Source organism: Rissa tridactyla, chromosome 2 (genome assembly GCF_028500815.1).
Source record: "Rissa tridactyla isolate bRisTri1 chromosome 2, bRisTri1.patW.cur.20221130, whole genome shotgun sequence".
NCBI lineage: Eukaryota > Metazoa > Chordata > Aves > Charadriiformes > Laridae > Rissa > Rissa tridactyla.
In genome coordinates, this window is record NC_071467.1 from 98,156,548 (window position 1) to 98,175,358 (window position 18,811).

General features: G+C 40.2%; 2 protein-coding genes across 5 annotated transcripts in view; one reads left to right on the top strand and one right to left on the bottom strand.

Moving 5' to 3' along the window:
- The window catches only part of RANBP9 (RAN binding protein 9), a 41,217-nt gene extending 26,683 nt beyond the window's left edge, over positions 1-14,534 (top strand). The window contains exons 5-14 of one of the 3 annotated variants that reach the window (XM_054189549.1): positions 25-47; positions 2,095-2,279; positions 3,093-3,205; positions 4,523-4,631; positions 6,029-6,219; positions 7,998-8,145; positions 9,773-9,846; positions 12,248-12,399; positions 13,103-13,214; positions 13,580-14,534. In XM_054189549.1, coding sequence (XP_054045524.1) covers positions 25-47; positions 2,095-2,279; positions 3,093-3,205; positions 4,523-4,631; positions 6,029-6,219; positions 7,998-8,145; positions 9,773-9,846; positions 12,248-12,399; positions 13,103-13,214; positions 13,580-13,710 — 1,238 coding nt within the window. In that variant the 3' untranslated portion in view covers positions 13,711-14,534. Of the gene's footprint in view, positions 1-24; positions 48-2,094; positions 2,280-3,092; positions 3,206-4,522; positions 4,632-6,028; positions 6,220-7,997; positions 8,146-9,772; positions 9,941-12,247; positions 12,400-13,102; positions 13,215-13,579 lie in introns of those variants that run through there. The other 2 variants (XM_054189548.1, XM_054189550.1) reach the window with 2 other exon arrangements.
- A 443-nt stretch (positions 14,535-14,977) lies between these two features.
- NOL7 (nucleolar protein 7) lies at positions 14,978-18,720 on the bottom strand. Of its 2 annotated transcripts, XM_054189554.1 has the most exons (8): positions 18,505-18,717; positions 18,365-18,425; positions 18,221-18,279; positions 17,999-18,030; positions 16,900-17,005; positions 16,134-16,255; positions 15,979-16,056; positions 14,978-15,389 (listed from the first exon to the last, which is right to left on the bottom strand). In XM_054189554.1, exons 1-8 carry the CDS (start codon positions 18,669-18,671, stop codon positions 15,316-15,318), a joined length of 699 nt encoding a protein of 232 aa, XP_054045529.1. In that variant the 5' UTR covers positions 18,672-18,717; the 3' UTR covers positions 14,978-15,315. The 2 variants fall into 2 exon arrangements, with proteins under 2 accessions (XP_054045529.1, XP_054045530.1); XM_054189555.1 differs by lacking the exon at positions 16,134-16,255 and having other exon boundaries at positions 16,886-17,005; positions 18,505-18,720.
- Between the last annotated feature and the right edge of the window lie 91 nt (positions 18,721-18,811).

The following is an 18,811-nucleotide window of genomic DNA, read 5'->3' on the forward strand; positions in this document are numbered from 1 at the left end:
ATCTTAATTTTCTTTTCATTACAGGCATTGCTTTCACAGATTTACCGGTAAGATAAGTGCATTTTCAAACAGCTTTCATGTGTATTATAAACAGAGGTTTCACATGTAACTTGCATTTACCTTATGCTTCTTGGAAATACAATGATAATCTTCTTAACCAATTTACTATCAGATATTTCTCCTCCTCATTTCAGTGATGATTTGTTAATTGAAGCAAAAAGTTTTTAAACGGATCCTCACAGGGGTTTTCCTTTTCAGGTTTTTAGCATTCAGGCATTTCTAATGGAAGTTCAGCAGAAAATAATACATACCAGTATTTATTAAATAATTTTTTTGACACATGAATGCCTTACAAAGTCAAAGCTACATTAAACACCAGCTTTGTGCATGTGTGTACACATGAGTGTATGCAGTTGTGTATCATATTCAGAAAGGTTGACTACTTAAGACCTAAGGTCACTGTAACTCATGCTTGGTGCCTAATTTTCAAAATCTTTCTCTATGCTGTTCATTCCATAAGATCAAATGTATCAAAGTATTATTATTTTTTTTTAAGAAAGCTGCAGATATCTGAAGTCTTTTAGCTTTTCAGTCAATTAAATTGTACTTTCCTTAAAATGGCTATAAATGTGTTCCCTATGCTACTGGTAAAGGCGTGATACTGGACTGACTTTGTTTTTTTTCCTCATCCACTTCATTTCTGATTTAATCTGGTTAGGGTGCAGTGTGTGACACGCTTCCATCTGGCCAGCTACTCTGTTTGCTGTGGCCTTAGGAGGCAAGGGCAGATATTAAGGAAAAAAGAAGTCAATAACCCAGGGTGCCTCCCAGCCCCCCCCACAGGATTGGCTACTTCATGTAGGAAGCCACTGCCACTGTCCTGGATCCGTGGGATGCCAGGAGGGCTCCTTGCTAGCACGTGGTAGCAGCACAGGAGAACTGACACTGTAATCTGAAGTTTGAAGCTGGACCCCTCCTCATTAGAATGGATTGTTTTCAGCTCCTTAAAAGATTTGAGACTTATGCTTGGTTGATTAGTCTACACTAGGTAACGCTATGAGCAAAGTTTATTTGGAGGGGAAAAAAAAAGGGGGAGGGGGGCAGGGGGAGAAGATTGGTTTGGGCATGGTTTTAACAGACAGAGTGTTTTTTTCTTTAATTTCACTGCGTTTCAGTGTTCCTACTGACCTGCATGTTGATACCTTCTTTTTGATAGCTTTAATTTATTTAGACATATAGTTCTGTAGATGAGCGTACCATTATACCATACCACCATTGATTGCAGTGTAAATATGATGTAGGTATATTCATAACTTAAAAAAAACCAAAACCAAACAACAAGAAAACCCCACCCACCCAAAACCTCAATAGATGCATTGCCATTTCTGAGATGCTAGTTGAATTTAAGAAAGTTACTCTAATCCCAATAGGCAGATTTTATTTTTCTCATATTGGCATATTTCAAATTTGCATGGAGACCTAATCTCTAAGCAGAAAATAAAACTGAGACAACAATAAATGCTTTAAAGTCTTTTTCTAGATACAAGTCCAGGAATTCACGAGAACTTCAATGCACTGTTACAGTTCTTTTTAGGCGCTACACTTGGACTTTGAGGCTAATGAGTTCTCTATCCTGTCAGTTCTTACCACTAAAATTCTGCGATGTTTTAAGTATTTCACCCCAAAAGGAAAATGGCCCACTTTGTAAGTTTAATTTTTGTTCTCTTTTTAAAAGAAACTTTAATCCTGGTCTTTAAAAATCATTTAAAAATTGGTGTTTAATCTTTTGTAAAATTGAAACCAGAAGTTGTATACTTTAGCACAGTTTAAAAAGTGCATTTTCTGACTAGAAAGAGAATGATCAGTAAGGCTTTCTTATTTCAAAATGAAAAAATTGTGAACACTGGGAATAAAAATTAATCAGTCATTATATTGTTGGATTAGTAGAAGCTGCTTTAACTGCTGGACAGATGATCCAGAGGTATTTGCTTCTTCACACTACTAGTAACATTGGGGATATTATTACAGAGATGAAAAAAAAAAAGTGGGGAATTTAGAATAAAAGGAAAAAACTAATTAAAGAATTTCTTGCAGCCAAACTTGTACCCTACAGTAGGGCTTCAAACACCAGGAGAGGTTGTGGATGCTAATTTTGGACAACACCCATTTGTATTTGATATTGAAGACTATATGAGAGAATGGAGAACCAAAATTCAAGCACAGATTGACAGATTTCCGATAGGAGATCGGGAAGGAGAGTGGCAAACAATGATTCAGAAGTAAGACTTTGAATATTGTTCATTTTAGAAATAAGTTTATAATTGCATGATTTCGGAGGTCTTTAAAACAAAGTAACTACTGTCTTGTGCAAAAAATTACAGATAGTATTAAAAACTAGTATTAATAGTTTTGTTGACGTAACGGGCTTAATAAATACATATAAAATTGAGAATGAATAGATGTTTGGGGGAAGACACATCTGCATCATTACTTAATTGAGAGTTTATAATGATGTGTGTAAGTCCTCTATTCTGCTGTGACCTCTCTAACGTGAGTTGGGGAGTTTAGAAAAATGCTGTGGTTGTAATGGGCAATTTTAATGCTTTGGGCTCTGGAAATTTCCCTTCACGTTCTCAGCCTTCAGCATGCCAGGTTAAGTTGTGGCTCAGTAGTGCCTCGCTGGGAAAAAAGGTGGTTGTGGCTTTGCATTTTGTATTTCTTCAGTGAAAACAAAAACTTACTGTACAGACGTTTCACTTCAGTGTATGTATTGAGCAAAACCAGAAGCTTAATTAGCAGGTAATACTTTAATTGAGCTTACCTTTAGGTGATGAATCATTTTTATTAAAATTCATCATAATAAAATTATACATTGATTATTTTTGTTATTGTTCTTCTGTACAGTGTTTTGAAGATACTGGCTCTTTAACTGAATTGCTTTTGTCTGACTTCATTTGAAATTCAGAAATTTCTATACAATTTCTTTAATTTAGTCACTTTTTTTCAGAAAAGGGATTTTACATTCAAGAAGTTCTTGATTTCTTACCTGTGTTTAATGAGTGTGTCTGGGTTTTGTTTTTGTTTATTTTTAGAATGGTATCATCTTACTTAGTTCACCATGGATACTGTGCAACAGCAGAGGCATTCGCCAGATCCACAGACCAGACTGTGCTAGAAGAATTAGCTTCCATTAAAAATAGACAAAGTAAGCCTGGAAAGCATGTTACATCCTTTGTTTTCCTCCCTTAAACGAATATTACGTAAAACTTTCTCTTAAGCATCATTGTAGAATTTCCTTTCAGCACTACTCCGTAGTATAGTTCTTTACTGTCATGTAAAGTTATATACATATGAACGGCTGGTTAAGATGAACTTCTGCACTAATGCTTTGGAACTTGTTTGATGTAGCGGATTACCTTTCTCTTGAATGGAAAACTGGGATCTGTCTTAAACAAATGTGAATAATGACTCTAAACGAGTGTTTGTGAGAGATAATGGTCAGTCACAAACAGGAATATAAAACTCGGTCTTGACAAACATTTAGAGTTTTATCTCAACTGTGAAAAGGGGTAGAGTTTAGAGAATGCCTTGTAAGTTAAATCAAGTTTGAGTTTTCCTGCTTACAAATGTGAGGGGGAAGAGGATAAGGAGAACTAACAGCAGTTTAGTTCTGACTTGCTGTGGCAGCGCTGTTTGGCAGCCTGATTAAATAGTGCCTTCCCCGCTCATTTAAATCCCTGCTGTACGCACACAAGCATTTGTGTGACTGCATGACGTACCATACGGGGAAACTGCTCTGGTTGAAAAATAACCCATTTGTTGGGCTGGTTTTCATTTGGATCAGTTTCCCTGTTGGCGGATAGAGCTGGGAGGCTTTTTGTGCCTTGTGCTGGGTTACAGCAACAGGAGCATCAATAAAGCAGGAACTGTCATGGAAAGGCGTAGTCAACTGTAGCCCGACTGGGAAGTGTGTGTTGTAGGTGAGAGAGAATACATTTTGGTTTTCTTAGTCAAAATTGAACCTGTGGGAGGTGGGATGCAATTTGGATGTTCTTGGGTGACAATAGTTTGGTATGTGCTTATTTATAAAGGAAAGAAAATGAGAAATAAATTGCAGAAGAGTGTCTGCAATCTTAATCTAGCTCTAAATGAGCAATCTCAGTACAAAGTAGTTGTATGCTGGCAATAAATAAAAATATTGAGTATTCATTTACATATATGTAGGTGAAATACAATTCTTAAATTTTCCTATTGAACATTTTAAGGAAGCGTGATCTTTCTTTACACTCTTTTTTTCGAAGAGGAAAAAACCTTGTTGATTGATGATTGCAGTGTCTTTTAATCATTAGTTTACGTGTATGAATCCGTAAGCTGTCCATTTAACTGATGTTGGTTTTGGTGAACAGAAATTCAGAAATTGGTTTTGGCAGGATGAATGGAGAACCCATTGAAACAACGTAACAGCTGTATCCAAGTTTACTAGAAAAAAATCCTAATCTCTTATTTGTTTTTTGGTGAACAGGAATTCAGAAATTGGTTTTAGCAGGAAGAATGGGAGAAGCCATTGAAACAACACAACAGTTGTATCCAAGTTTACTAGAAAGAAATCCTAATCTCTTATTTGCATTAAAGTGAGTCTTCAAATTATACAGATGTGTGTTTATAGATGACACAGTACCTTCTGAGACAAGACAGTTACTCATTTAAAGCTTTCACAGAAATTTAAACAAAGTTAAGCAGCGTTTTTTAGAAAATGTGTATAGTTCACTTTTTTATGCTATATTATTTGCTACGTGTTTAACTAGGTTTTGTCATCAAGTTCCTGTTTTGCAGTATAATTCACATCTCACTGTAGGCTTGTCTCTAGAACTACATTTTGTAATTTTTCAAATCACTTTTATTCAAATTGAGTGGCAAGTAAAATTTAAAATGTACACTGATACAGTATCATATTCAAGAAGTTTAAGAGTTTATCTCTTCCTCCAAATGGGTGACTGACTTTAAAGACCAGTTTAAATGATGTGTTTCACTCCTTGTCACTTTACTAGAAACCTCTGGCTACTACCGTGGAAATTCCATAATCCCAAAGAGTTGTCTTGGCTTCCCAAGCACACAATAGTTGCCTTCGTTCTGGCATTTTTACTTGCCGGCTGTGCTAATCCTCCAGAATTTTGTATCATGTTGTAGTGTTTGAATGTGCAAAAAACCTCTTATCTCCTATAAGACCAAAGCACTTGAATTTTTATGTTCAGTTAAGTAACTTGGAATGTGTTTGAAGTCTGTCATGCTCAAGTGCCAAACAGAATTCACGTGATAGCACTGCAGACTTATCACAGAATTCACAAAATGCAAACGTTTTGGTGAAAGGCTTCACTCGATAACGTCAACTCATGTTATCTTTTTCTCAGTCTGTCTTTCTAAATTTTGCCTGCTCTATTGAGACTATCCAAGCCTAAAACATTAAGCAGTAGTTCTGAGCTTCCTTAAAGTCTACAGTTAAAACCTCCTTATCTAAAATAAAATTGACAAAGAGCAACAGCCTCTAAAGGGAAGGTTTGTATATGAGCTTGCTTTTCAAACTGTTTTCTAGTGCAAATGTTTAATGTTAAAAGTTACCATTTAATGCTTACTGTTCCAGAGGATCAAACTATGTTCTCATTTACTTTGAGAGAAATGACAGACGTGACAACGTAAGGACATATCCTTCTCAGGAAATAACCTTGCCCCTGCCAATAAAACAAAGCAGTTAAAACAAGAAAATACAGTTTAGTTCTCTGAACTTTGAGGACTTATTGCCAAAGTCTGTCCTCGAAGGATAATATTCCTGTTCTCCTCCCTCACAAATTTTGTAATTGTGCGTTTTGGGCTGAATACTCTAAGGCTTATTGATCATTGGGTTACTGACATCCAGCATTTTGTTGAGTCAGACTTTTTGTATATTTAACACTAAAATTAAATCATTGTTATCGTTGGTAAATTGAAATGTGTTAATTGTTTTGTTAGCTTAACTTTTTTGCCTTTTGTTTAGGGTGCGCCAGTTTATAGAGATGGTGAATGGTACAGACAGTGAAGTGCGGTGTTTGGGAGGCCACAGTCCAAAATCTCAAGACAGTTACCCTGTTAGCCCACGATCATTCAGTAGTCCTAGCATGAGTCCCAGCCACGGAATGAATATTCACAATTTGGCAACAGGCAAAGGGAGCAGCACACACTTTTCTGGTAAGTTGATGTAGAGGATATACCACAGAGATTTGGATGTACCACACCGTGTAGACTTTTTTTTTAACAATTAAATATCGGGAGAAGTTATAAATACTCGCAGACCGAGTATTTGTTTTACTTAAGAGTTGATGCTGAATGCTTTGTATAAAAGGATAGTTTTAATGATTAAAATACATGGTTCTCAGTCACTGGGGAAATGGAAAGTATATAAATGGAATCAAGACTTTTTTGCATGTGCTCTTGGTTTTACCAAGGGTTTGCAAAGTAGGTTGCCACTAATTTCTAAGAAACGTTTGCTTCCGGGAGATGGAAGGTTCTGACACAAATTTCTGTTATCCTTTTGATGGTGATTTATGGATTGGGTAAGGTGGTTTAGTAAGTGGTGTATATGTTCCATTTCCTGTGGTGTTTATGGAATAGTAGGAACAGCTGCTTTTGTGTAGGAAATACCAGGAGCTGGGTTGTGGAGTTAGGTAACAGACTTTCTGCTGGCAGCCAAATTTCAGTCTGCACAGTTGAAACAGTTCTGAGAGTGCCTTGTTGGTGGTAAAGCTTCAGTGGGAAGCCATGAATGTTCAGAGCTGCCCCGTGGCTATGGGGAGATGCCTGTGCCTTCCAAGCACCCCTGCAGAGAAGTTGAGCATGCTAGAATGGTATGTGAGTGTGTCATCTTTGAACCCAAGACTCTGAAGGTAGCAGACAGAGGCTGTCATCTTCTGTTTCATTCTTAAATCCAAACTGGAGCTGACTGGGGGGCATTTTATTTCGTTGTTATTATTATTATTTTTGTCTCGGTGGGATTCAGAAGGAAGCCAGTGTAGCGTGGCCATCAGAACACCTGCTGCCCTTGGAAAGGCAGCAGCTTCGTTTTAATTCCCTCTGTGTCGAGGCTGTGCTGGCACGTATGTGAGTGGAGGTCCACTCCGATTTTCTGTTTGTTCTTCAGGTAGTTATTGGGATGTATTGTAGAAAGTACCTCTTAACTTTCTAATTTTGAAAATAGAGACACCACTTAATAAGCAAGTCGATGTATGTATTATTAGAATTGAGGTTTGGGGTTTCCTGAATGGCAGAAAGCTTTTTATTTATAATAAACCCTTCCTGTGACCTGTTTCTATATTAGAAGATACTAGGGAGCTCCTGCTTTTGGGCTTGATAGAGCTGTCAATTACACGTTAGCTTCAAATAGTAGTTTCTTGATTACATTTTAGAGGGGTCAGAAGAGATTTTAGCCAGACATCATAATTTCACAGCATGGTGTAATTTTATTTAGCAAAGCACAATATTAACAATTAAAATAATTATATGAGGAAGGAGGGAGGCATAGCAACGTGTAAATTGTTTTCAGCACTGAATTTTACTGCATATTTATCAAGAGAATTACGCGATTAGGAATTAGTAAGATGCATGTCTGCTTCCATTCATAATGATTGCAGTGGCCTAGAAAAGATTTTCAGATCTTTCAGAAACATTGTATCAGTTTTAAGAAATGATTCAACTTTGATGCAGTTTTCTGTTTTACTGGTATGTAAGTACAACTGAAAAGCTCTCTCATGTATGTGTTGGTACTTGTTAAATTATGTTTAACTTCCGCACTGTAGAAGCCTCAAAGGTTCAAATACCTGAAACACAGAGGCTTAGTATTTGGGTTTGTTTGTTTGGCAAATCTAGTGGTTACTGACCAGGAACAATTAAGCTGTGCTTATTTCGCTTCTATAGATCGGTACTTACAAATAAGTTTGTAGGTGATTACAGCTGTTAAAACTTTCTTTCAGGGTTTGAAAGTAGTTGCAGTAATGGAGTAATATCAAATAAAGCGCATCAATCTTACTGTCATAGTAAACACACGACCACCAGCTTGAATGTACCAGAGCTCAACAACATAAATGTATCAAGATCACAGCAGGTTAACAGCTATTCCAGGTAAATAATTTTCAGATGCTTCTAACTTACATTAAAGCTTGTGTTACGCATGTGTGTTTTATTGCAGAGAAGAGTTTTCAGTGGAATTTGATGTGATTCTTTTCAAGGACAGTTAAAACAGTGTAAGGGTCCAGCAGCTTGGGATCACTCTAGCATGCTTTGGTTTAGTTTTAACTGCTCAAGCTCAATAGACTCTGTTTTCTCCTGTTTCATTAAAGAAATGCAATGGACAAAAATAAATTACCTTGCTTATAGCTATTTCTGGTCAGTTTTGAAGTTGTATAGTGAAGATGAACTAGCTCTCTGCCACTTGGGATTTTAATTTTAACCACTGACATTGATTTAAGCATGTTGCATGTAGGTAATGAAAAGTTTTCCAGATGCTCTCCGTTTGTCGCAAAGTAAACACAGTTGAGATGCGTATGAAATGCGGACTGCCTTCCATTGCACACACAAGAATTGTTTGCCTACTCAAAGCACTGTCACTTGGGCAAATACATTCAATTCAGAGAATGAAAATAGATGTATTAACCAGGGTTAATGTGGTTACTAATAACCAGTAAATACTAAGCTCTGGGTTGCACTGATGCAGCAGAACCTAATTTGATGTGAAATACAACAGTACTCGGCTGCATTGTCCAGGATGGATTCCCAAAACTACTGACTAGGATGTCGTGGTGATAACAAAAACTATTTCGGTTTGATAGTGACGATTAGGGAAAAAAAGTAAGAGTAACAACTTACTTTTTAACTTCCTGATTTGTGTTTGCGTCAACAATTGCTTCTGCCGAAAAGCCTGGCAGTGTCCAGGCAACTTCTGAGATTTTTCACAGGAGGAAGACAATTCCTTGGCTGTGGTGTTCCTTAAAGGAAGCTGAGTATTTTTGGTTGCTTAGAAGCAAGATATTAAACTTTTAAACTGAATCTTTTTGGTCTTGAGAGGGGTTTTAGGTTGTCATTCTCCATGATGAAATAGAACAGGCTAGGATGTAACTGTCAGCAAAGCTCAGTCCCCAAAGCCATGCTGGTGTTTTCTAAAAGTGCTTCTGTGACCTGCTGTGAGCAAAGTGTGGTGAGGAGTTGTATGCTCTGAATTTGGCTCTGAGTGATCTTCAGTGCCCTGGTTTACTCAGAATTTGCTTTGGGTCTGTCGTCTTTTTCTCCTGTCATTACACGGAGAGTAAATGAGAGATCAGGGCTTTTTTGAAAGAATTATTTACCTAAATATGATATTCTCATGAGTTAACTGTGGTTAGAAAAAAAAACAGTGGGAATAGCATATTTTCTCCAGCTCTCTATATATACAGATATATGAACAAGGAACTTTTTGGTATGTATTTAGAAAGTGTTGCACTACTTACTCCTGAATAATGGTGGTTGTGATTTATTTTTCACCATCTGAAATTGTTATTTTACTGAATGCTAATGTTATTTCAGAGACCCTTAAAATTTCCCTGGTGCTCTGGTACCACCAGTGGCTGTGGAAAAAACCTGTGGTCTAACTTGGTAGTGTTTAAAGGCAGCTATTCGGTAGCCAAGATGAGGAAGTACTGTGCTGAAGTGGTGAAGAAGATACGCCTAAGTACTTAAATATGAGTAAAACTTCTATTTATTGCTCTCTTTTCAGCAATGATGTAGACATGGAAACAGATCACTACTCCAATGGGGTTGCTGAGACTTCATCCAATGGCTTCCTAAATGGTAGTTCTAAACATGATCACGAAATGGAAGAATGTGACACAGAAATGGGTCTGCAGTGATATTTCTTACATTTTTATTAAGTGATGGCAACAAGGTTATGTTTTTACTTGCAATGCTTCCCAACTTGAAATCTAGGGATATTAGCTCAAATCTTCATTTTGTTTGTTTGTTTTGCTGTTATTAGATGTAAATCTTATACCCACTGATTTAGGTGGTCCAATGTCAGTGTGAGAACAGGGGAAATTGGTAACTCGTGGATATTGAAACTAGCATCAATTTCTAAGGAGGTACCTTTGAGAAGAAACATCCTGTTGCGCAGCACGCCTGGGTTAGGGTTGGCAGATTGCTTCTGCCTCTTCCTCTGGTCCATAGTTCTCATGGCATCTTTGCACTCCACAGTAAGAGTAGAAATTCCAAATCATTTAGATTGAAGAACGCAAAGTGCTAATATTAAATGCTCAAGAAAACAGCTATACTTGGGAACTGAGATGTTAAAAAAAGAAAAAAAAAAAGTTTTCCGCCAGAAAAATATGCTGTTTTACATAGGTGTGGTCTAAAAAATAACTTTGTTTTACTTAACCTGCTTTATATTCAGTCATACCTGTTAATGTTCATGACAAATGACTTTAAATACCCTCTGATTGCCAGCACACCATAAAAAGATACTGTTTACTGTCGGTTACGGTGGTAATTGTCCCTGTCCAGTAAAGGCAGTTGGATCACTTCAGTGCTCCAGGCTGGAGCTTAGCGAATGGTTGCTATTGCTGGCCTCATCTGAAGAAGTGGAAGAGTCCAGCCCAGCCATTTCTGCAGTTGCAGAACTATCGTCTCAAACAATTGATTTAACCGGACAGCAATTAATAGGTAGTTTAAATGAAATGTGAAACTCAGGACATCACTGGTAAACGTTCAGAATGGAGTAGTACTTACAGATGTCTACGAACGCTTCACAGTTCTGAGGGTGTGTGCTGCTGCTGCTGCTGATCATGCAGCTTTGCGGGTAAATACTAGGTAACTGGGTTGAAAAGCAAATATAATTGTTACAGCCCTGGAGGGGGAGATTCAAATTTCCAGGCTGTTTCTCTGCATTATGCTCTGAAACCGGATAAAAACAAGGCCTCATTTCTGTGACAGAAAAACCAGAACACTACTTCTACTCTCTTGCAGCCTTTCCCACAGCAGCTTGCTGTGACAAGACGTGAAGCGGCTGCGCAGGGTCGTTTGTGGTTGTTTAATGTAGTTGGTTAATGCCTTTGGAAAGTCATGTCCTAGATTGGGCTGCAATTAGCAACAAGCACCCCTGCTTGAAGACTTGTGGGTGCTTCACCTTTGTAAAACAGAAATGTGGCTCCTCAACCTACATTGTTTACTCCCCACAGTTTGAGTTTGGTGATTTTTGTTTTTTCTTTTTGGTGATCTTTTTTGTTTTCCAAAATATTTATATATTTTCCTTAGTGTTGTGTACATAATGTTAAGTAGGCAGATTTTTCCAGAGGTGCTATGTTCATGTTGGGGAAAAAAAAAAAAAAAGAAAAAATGGCCACTTATAAATCCTTGTTTGAAATAGTAGTCAGAATATGTCACTAGATAGCAATGTTAAAACCAGAAAGAAGAATGGTTTTGTAATTAAAGTGTACATCAAAATCCTGATTCAAAACTCGATTCCACTGATGAAAAAAAGCAAGGAATGGATAAATGCTTTTTTTTTTTTTAACAGGTTGCTTTAGTTGTGAATTTTAAAAAGGCAGAACTTTCAGAGAAGCCAAGGGTTGATTTACTATTCATAAACTGCATCTTTTAAAATCACTAGTATTGGTGAATATTGTAGCAAACAGTGAAGAAATCAATTGTAGCGTTCTGCTTGGTTACAAAGGAGCCTGAAATGTCCAAATTATTAAACTAATATATTCTAGAAGGAGTATGAACAGTCTAAATGACCATCTTGTAGCACCATCAATCATTGCTGTTTGGAAAGTTCAGGGTTTTTTTACCTCTGTTAGCAGTTCTGGACTCAGCGTATTTGCAGCAGTGCAAAGCCAAAGCATTAAAAAGGTAGCTCTGTGTGGACTTCTATTGTTGTCGGTATTAATTTTGAACTCCCATAAAATTTTAGGGTAAAACATTGGGTTGTAGTATAGTTAGTTGACTAATGGCAAAGGCTGTCTACACATGCTGTTTATTTTGCAACGGTTAATTTTTAAACTAAGTCTCTTAACGTTTATAAAGGAGCAATTCAGCAGTGCTCGGCATAGGAGCGCATCATGCCACGGCCTCTGGCCTGACGTGCTTTCTCTCTGAGAGGGCAGATGTCTTTTGAGTGGAATCAGTGCAGATTCTCTAGATCCATAGATTGTTACTGTCAGCTCTATTAGCGGTGGTGATGACGATATCATTTTTGCAGAAGTAGATTCAAGTCAGTTAAGACGTCAGCTATGTGGTGGCAGCCAAGCGGCTATTGAAAGAATGATCCATTTTGGAAGAGAATTGCAAGCAATGAGCGAGCAACTAAGAAGAGAATGTGGCAAAAACACAGCGAATAAGAAAATGCTCAAGGTATGTTTCATCTTGAAAGCGCGGCGGTAAGGTGAATAACTGTGCTGCCCAGTGGAAACTTCCCACAGCATACAGCATTGCAGTACTGTTCTGCTTTAACTTCTGGGATTTTTTTAGGTTTTTATTTTTTTTTTTTGTCTGAGAGCAGTATTCTAGACAGCTGTGGTTGGGATGTGTAGCATATTCACAGGGCAGGTAATCTCATACCGTAATACAATTAAAACCAGAGATGAATTTAGCACTTCCCTCTATCTCCTTTCTGACCATAGAGCTTGGGCCTCTTGAATCAAAGTGCTGTTTTCAACTCGAATAATAAACGAACTGCAAGAAGGAGGTTTGATACAGATGCCTAAAATGTGCTTTCTTTAGTATTCTCTGTGTTAATTAGTTAACCTTGATTTGTGACTGCTCTTGAAAAGAATTGCCCTGCCGAAGACTGACTGTATGCAATTTTCAGTGTTTTCTTTTTCCCCACCGCTTACTGAAATACTGTTAAATTCATCTACCCGTATAGTTTCCAGTTGGGAAAAACACTGCTTGCTCAAAGTGGAAGAAGTCATGTTACAGGGGTTTTTTAATCCATTTTTATTGATGAAGGACACTGACTATCACCTTCACGATTCTGAGTCAAAATAAGACAATAGTCCTCGTTTTCACTAGTAGAACGTAGCTGTGAGATGTAATAAAAATCATCTTTCCGCAGGACGCGTTCAGTTTACTTGCATATTCAGATCCCTGGAGCAGCCCTGTTGGAAATCAGCTTGACCCGATACAAAGAGAACCCGTGTGCTCTGTGCTCAATAGTGCAATACTCGGTAAGCGAGGCCTGGTGGCTTTCACGCGTGGTCCTGCCATCATCTGCTGGGCTTAGGACTGGGCTGGCCCAGTGATTAACGAAGTATAGCAATGTTGTGGGTACCCTCTTATTAAAAGAGGGGTAGTTTTGGGGGCATATCAGCGTAACAGACGTAATCGTCTTTGTTGTTCAAAGCAAAAAGGGGCCTATTCAATAATGGTGCGATGCAGGGAGTTTGAAAACGTCACTTTGTTGCTCCTGCTGTCTTGCAAGTAAACATGGGAATTTTGAAATTCATGATTTAAGCGAGCTTAAAATTTAAGTTTTCAGTGCGTTACTATGCAACTAATGAGGTATTGCAACTGCCACTTGATTCTTCTTCAGAGACTCACAATCTGCCAAAGCAACCGCCACTTGCCCTAGCAATGGGACAAGCGTCACAGTGTCTAGGATTGATGGCTCGATCGGGAATTGGATCCTGCGCGTTCGCCACAGTGGAAGACTACCTACACTAGCTATGCATTTGGAGATCTGAATGGTGGCGTGGCATATTCAACGTGGAAAGTAGACCAGCTCTGCTGACTGGAATTTGGAATTTTAATTATGTACTAAGGACAAGTCTGTTGCTTTATGTTGCTTCCTAGTTTACAGCATGATGCAAATGATTTCTAACTTAGTGTTAGGAGAAAATTTCCATCTTTAAACCTCTTAGACAACTAAGAGTTGAAAATATCACTGATAACGTCAGACATCCAAATTGACAAATACCGATCCTTTATAAACGATTGTCCAAAACAAACCAAAAATCCTGCTACCTTGTGGTGGGACGGGAGAATAGAAAACATGGATGTATTAGCATGTGGGTGATGTAAACGTCAAGCAGGATGACTTGCCAACCTCCACCCCCATTGTTACATAGTTCAATCAGTGTAATTTGCAAAATGCATAAACACCTGATGGTTTGGATATATAGTGTTGATGGGAAGAAATGATATTTTTTAATGTGTACTGTAAAACTTGAATTACTCAGGAGCTGAGTGAATATGTTTGTTGCTACTTACAATCCCAACCTGTTGATCTTAGTAGTTTTTTTTGTTTTAACATGGTCTTTTCAACTTTGTTTCCTTGTTTAACTACAGACAGCTTCTGTTGTGTAGACTCACCAGTTTAACTGTTGTATTATAACAGTATTACATGTCAACACAGTGTGGTTATGACCTATTTATATAAAAACCAAATATTTAGTCAATTTACAGTCTTAATTTAATCTTTGTACACCTTGCATTTTTAAAAGTGCTTAAATAGTACTATATTGCAATAAAATGTAGTGATATCATAATTAACCAGCCATTAAAAACTTACTTCTACATACATGGTAGCATGGACTCGTATGCTACGTTTCCTTGGTTCTGGAGTTCTGTCCTAGAGCAGCGGTTCTGAGGTAGACCCATGAATTCAGCATGGTAGCCTGCCCCTCCAACCAGGGATGCCACTTCCCTGCATCTGCAGCAGCTGGCCTCTCAAAGGTTGACTGTGTTCCTGCCATGAAGCAAGCCTGGTGAGCAGGGCAAAGTCAAGGCACCGAGTGAAACTTCAGTGCTCCCTGAAGATCGGGGGAAAAAAACTTATTCCTTTAAAATAACCATTGAGGCTGGGCAAGAAATGTCCCTGCAATGTGAGCTGACTTAATGATTCTCCCATTAGGATACAGCCTTGCTGTAGAGATGCAAATAGCTGAAAAAGCAGGAATAATTGACTGTTGGTAAGAAACGCAGCGTCCAGAACAGTAAGTACACATTCGTCTTTATTCTCTGCAAAGGAGTTGCCTCATGGAGGCAGCTCTACAAGCCTGGTCAAAACACCAGCTGTTCTACATCACAGTCACTGCCCTGGCCCAGCAGTTTCTTAGCTTCTCCAACCAACTTCTGAAAGGGGGAGGGAAGAGAACAAGGAAATAATTTCAGGCACGGCATTGTGACAGTTAGTGCCTTCTGGTGGCTGTTGGGTAGAGCTGAAAGAGGAGCACTGATGGAGAAGTGGGGAAAAAAAACCTGCTTTGTTGTGTTGAGAGCCTAACTTTCAGTAAAAGTCCTTAATTGCATCTTCTGAAAAAGCTGCCTTCACACTTGTTTTTTCAGCTGTGTTGAGAGCCAACGTTTTTTAAACCTTATTGCTCTTAGCTTTTTTTCTTGCCCTTAAAAAAAAGAAAAAGCTGTTAGTTATCATTTTCTTAGCCCATCTACTGGAGAAGCAGCAATCCATTGATACTGCAGCATTTCAGAACAGAAGACCCGACTGGAAAGCTGATAAAGATTCACATACAACAGGTGGCTTCCAGTGGTAGAGGCGCAGCGTGTGGCTGTAACGTATCTGTCCCTGTTCCTTTCTGTCGTGTCATTTTTATGAGGAGAAATAGGTGCTATTTCCCTGTGCTCACACAGAAGTTCTGGGATCTTGGCTTCTGTGCTTTGTTTTACACATACCTGAAATGACTTCCAACACCTCAGAGGTTGTAGGCTGAAGAGTATTTATTTTAACAAGTAAACGTGGCTCTCGGCCCAGATGCTATTTCTTAATGTACCAGAAATGAGGTAGTTTTTTTCAAGTTCAGCCCACTCAGGCTGTAGTGCCCTGCTGCCCTTCCCTTAATAGTGTTTTTTTTTCGAGTAAGAAGGTGTCTTTCCCTCTAGCATGGGAAAGGGTGGGTTTTTTTGTTTAAAAAAAGTGTAATTTAAATCATATATGCACAAAGTAGGACCTGCTTTGGCTTTTTCTATACTCACCCCACGATTTGTCCACAAACTGAACTGCAGCTTTTTTAACTGGGTCTCTCTTGTTTTCAAGGGAAAAAAATTCATTTGCTGAAATGGAGATGAGTGTTAATTAAGTTTAACAGAGGCAAATCTAGATGTAGCCCCACCCAAGAAAAACTGCTTACCCGGTACCCGGTTGGTGTCTGGTCCATAAAGCTGAGTGTTTAAAAAGTCTTTGGCAAGCTGTTGGTGGAGGCCTGTTAAACTCTGATCTTTTAAGCGCACAGCTGTATAGTTTCCTTTTGGCCTAGTTAAATGAAGAGATGTAAATCCCTGTATCATAGTTACAGAACAACAGACGCACTAGCCCATGCTTTCCTGTTTGAGCACAACAGGGGCCAGTGCTGATGTCTGATACTCGGCCATGCTTTTGGAAAAATTGGACCAAGACCTGTCATCATCATCATATGCCGTTATGTGCCCTGAGTAGTTCCTCAGGTCTCAAACCAGCCCCACCAGTAGCTAGCGCAATTCATCTATAGGGACAGCAGTGACAGAGAACTGGGGAGGGGAAAAAGCGAAATGCAGGAATTCAGTGCTCAACAACCAGACCTGTAGCAGCACGTAGCAGAATGTCTACTGCTGTGACTATCTATCTACTGCTGTGCTTATGACTGCACAGTTATCTCACAGCAGTTATATTAAAATACATATTAAAATTACTTTATAGATTTAGATGTGTGTGTGTGTGTGTGTATTTTACAAGTATGCTGCATCACAAGCATATTAAAGGTGCTTTTGGTACGTAAATATGCTTTCCGCCAGAGGAAGAGCGGCAGGAACATCAAGTGAAGAATACAGCCAATGACAGAAGAGCTGCTGTGATGCCCCCTCCCCAAGCCAGCAGAAGCACTGCCAACACACCAGGACAGCATACCTCTCCCAGCATACCTGACAACCTTTCTTTGCTTGGCTTTCTTCACCTGCCTTTGGGCTTGGTCCTGCTCTTCAACTTGACCCTGTCTCTGCTTTGCAGCCCCACCTCCACACTGTTCACCTAAAGTAAATTTAATAGAAAACAGAAAAAAATTCCAAACATTATGAATCAAGAGCTGTAAGGAAGAGGAACAGAAATGAAATAACGATGCTGTGAGAAATAAGATGTCTTTGGTTAACTCAAAGAGGCATTTTTCGGAAGCTCCAACTAATAAGAACTAGAAAGTGTTGCTCTCACAGAAGGGCTGTGAGAGGGAGGGGAAGAAGCATGCCACAGGGGAGCCACCCCAAGTACTACTAGCCAGCTTCCCCATTACTGGGCGTCAACACCACAAAATGGGATTCCTCACAAGACAACAAATCAACGCAACGCAACAGCAATATGTAATGTGCAAAGGGGAGTCCAGCCTTGGCTTTGTTCTCGCCATTAAGTACCACGGAGACTGAGCATTCAAAGCATCATCCTGAGCTCAACTCTTGTTTGTGCCAACAGATTTTTTTTTTTTTTAAACGATAATGAAGAAAAAGTAGCAGTTACATCATCCAGCTATATGAGAGATGGATGACAGAATTGTACTTTGAAGTATACATGAAGTGGGCTAGAAAACAGCAGTCATGAATACTCTAGACTCTTGATTCTCTAGTTCAGAATTCAAAAAAAAGTTACCTAATTTTTTACAGATGCTATTAAATTATAGTATGATATATAAAGCATCAAGGTGATTAAAAACTCTATCCATTAATAGCCTCTATAACTTAAATGAATGCTAAATATCAATCACCTTCGGGTAATCCCTGTTTTTTTTTTCTGTTCTGATACCTGCCCACTATTTCCTTAAACACCTTGGGCTATTTTAACTGAAGTCATTGTACAGCAAACAACTTCTGGAAGAGGCACAGAAATCGGGTTAAATATGACTCCAAGACCTTCCCCTCACACATTGTCAGACTTTCAAAAAGTCTCTGTACCAGAGTGCAAGGTCCCCTCCCCGCCCCCATTGCAGCTCTAGCACAGAAATGAAACCCCCGAGGTAGGTGGGAGCAAAAGGCATACCTGGGTCGTCCGCCGCATCTTGTCCCTCGGGTCTGTGGAAAGCGAAGACATAAAGTCACTCCACCAGTTCGTCCTCCCTCCCTTCACTCCCAAGCCACGAAAGCTCCCGTTTCCCCCCAGCCTCCCCACGCCAGGCCGCGAAGGGGCCGCACCACGGGCGGAGGCAATAGGCTCACCCGGACGCCCCCCGCACCCGCCCGTCCCTCCCCACGGCCCCCTCACCGTGCGGGCGGCGCGGCGGCCAGCTCCTGCAGCACGGCCTCGGGGAGCAGCTTCCGTCTCTGCGGGGAGAGGGCAGTTAGCGGGGCGGGGAGCAGCTGCCGGCCCCGGCGGGGGCGCGAACCGCGGGGTGAGGGGACTCCGTACCTTCTGCTCGACGAACAGCTCCTGCCGCCGCCGCCGCTTCTCCTTCAGCAGCTCCCGGTGCCTGCGGGGAGGCGGGAGGCGCCGTCAGTGCTTGGGGTGAGAGGAGGGAAAGGGTGGTGGTGGGGGGTGGGTGTCCGTACCTCCGGGCCGCCTCCCCCATGAGCTTCCGTTCGGTCTCGGCCACCTCCCTCGCCGCGCCGAAGGACACCTCCTCCGGGGCCTCATCCTCCGAGGAAGGCGGGCTGAGGAGGGCAGCGGGCAGCCCACGCTTCCCTTTCGCCGCCGCCGCTTTCTTGCCCGGCGCCATCTTCCTCCCTCACGCCACCCGGCCGCCCCGGAAGCGCTCCCTGCCTTCCGCCCGCCGCCACCCGCCCCTTGCGAGGCGGGACTCGCGCCCAGCGGCCTCTAACGGCCTCCAACGGCCGCGCGCGCGCGCAGACAGACGAG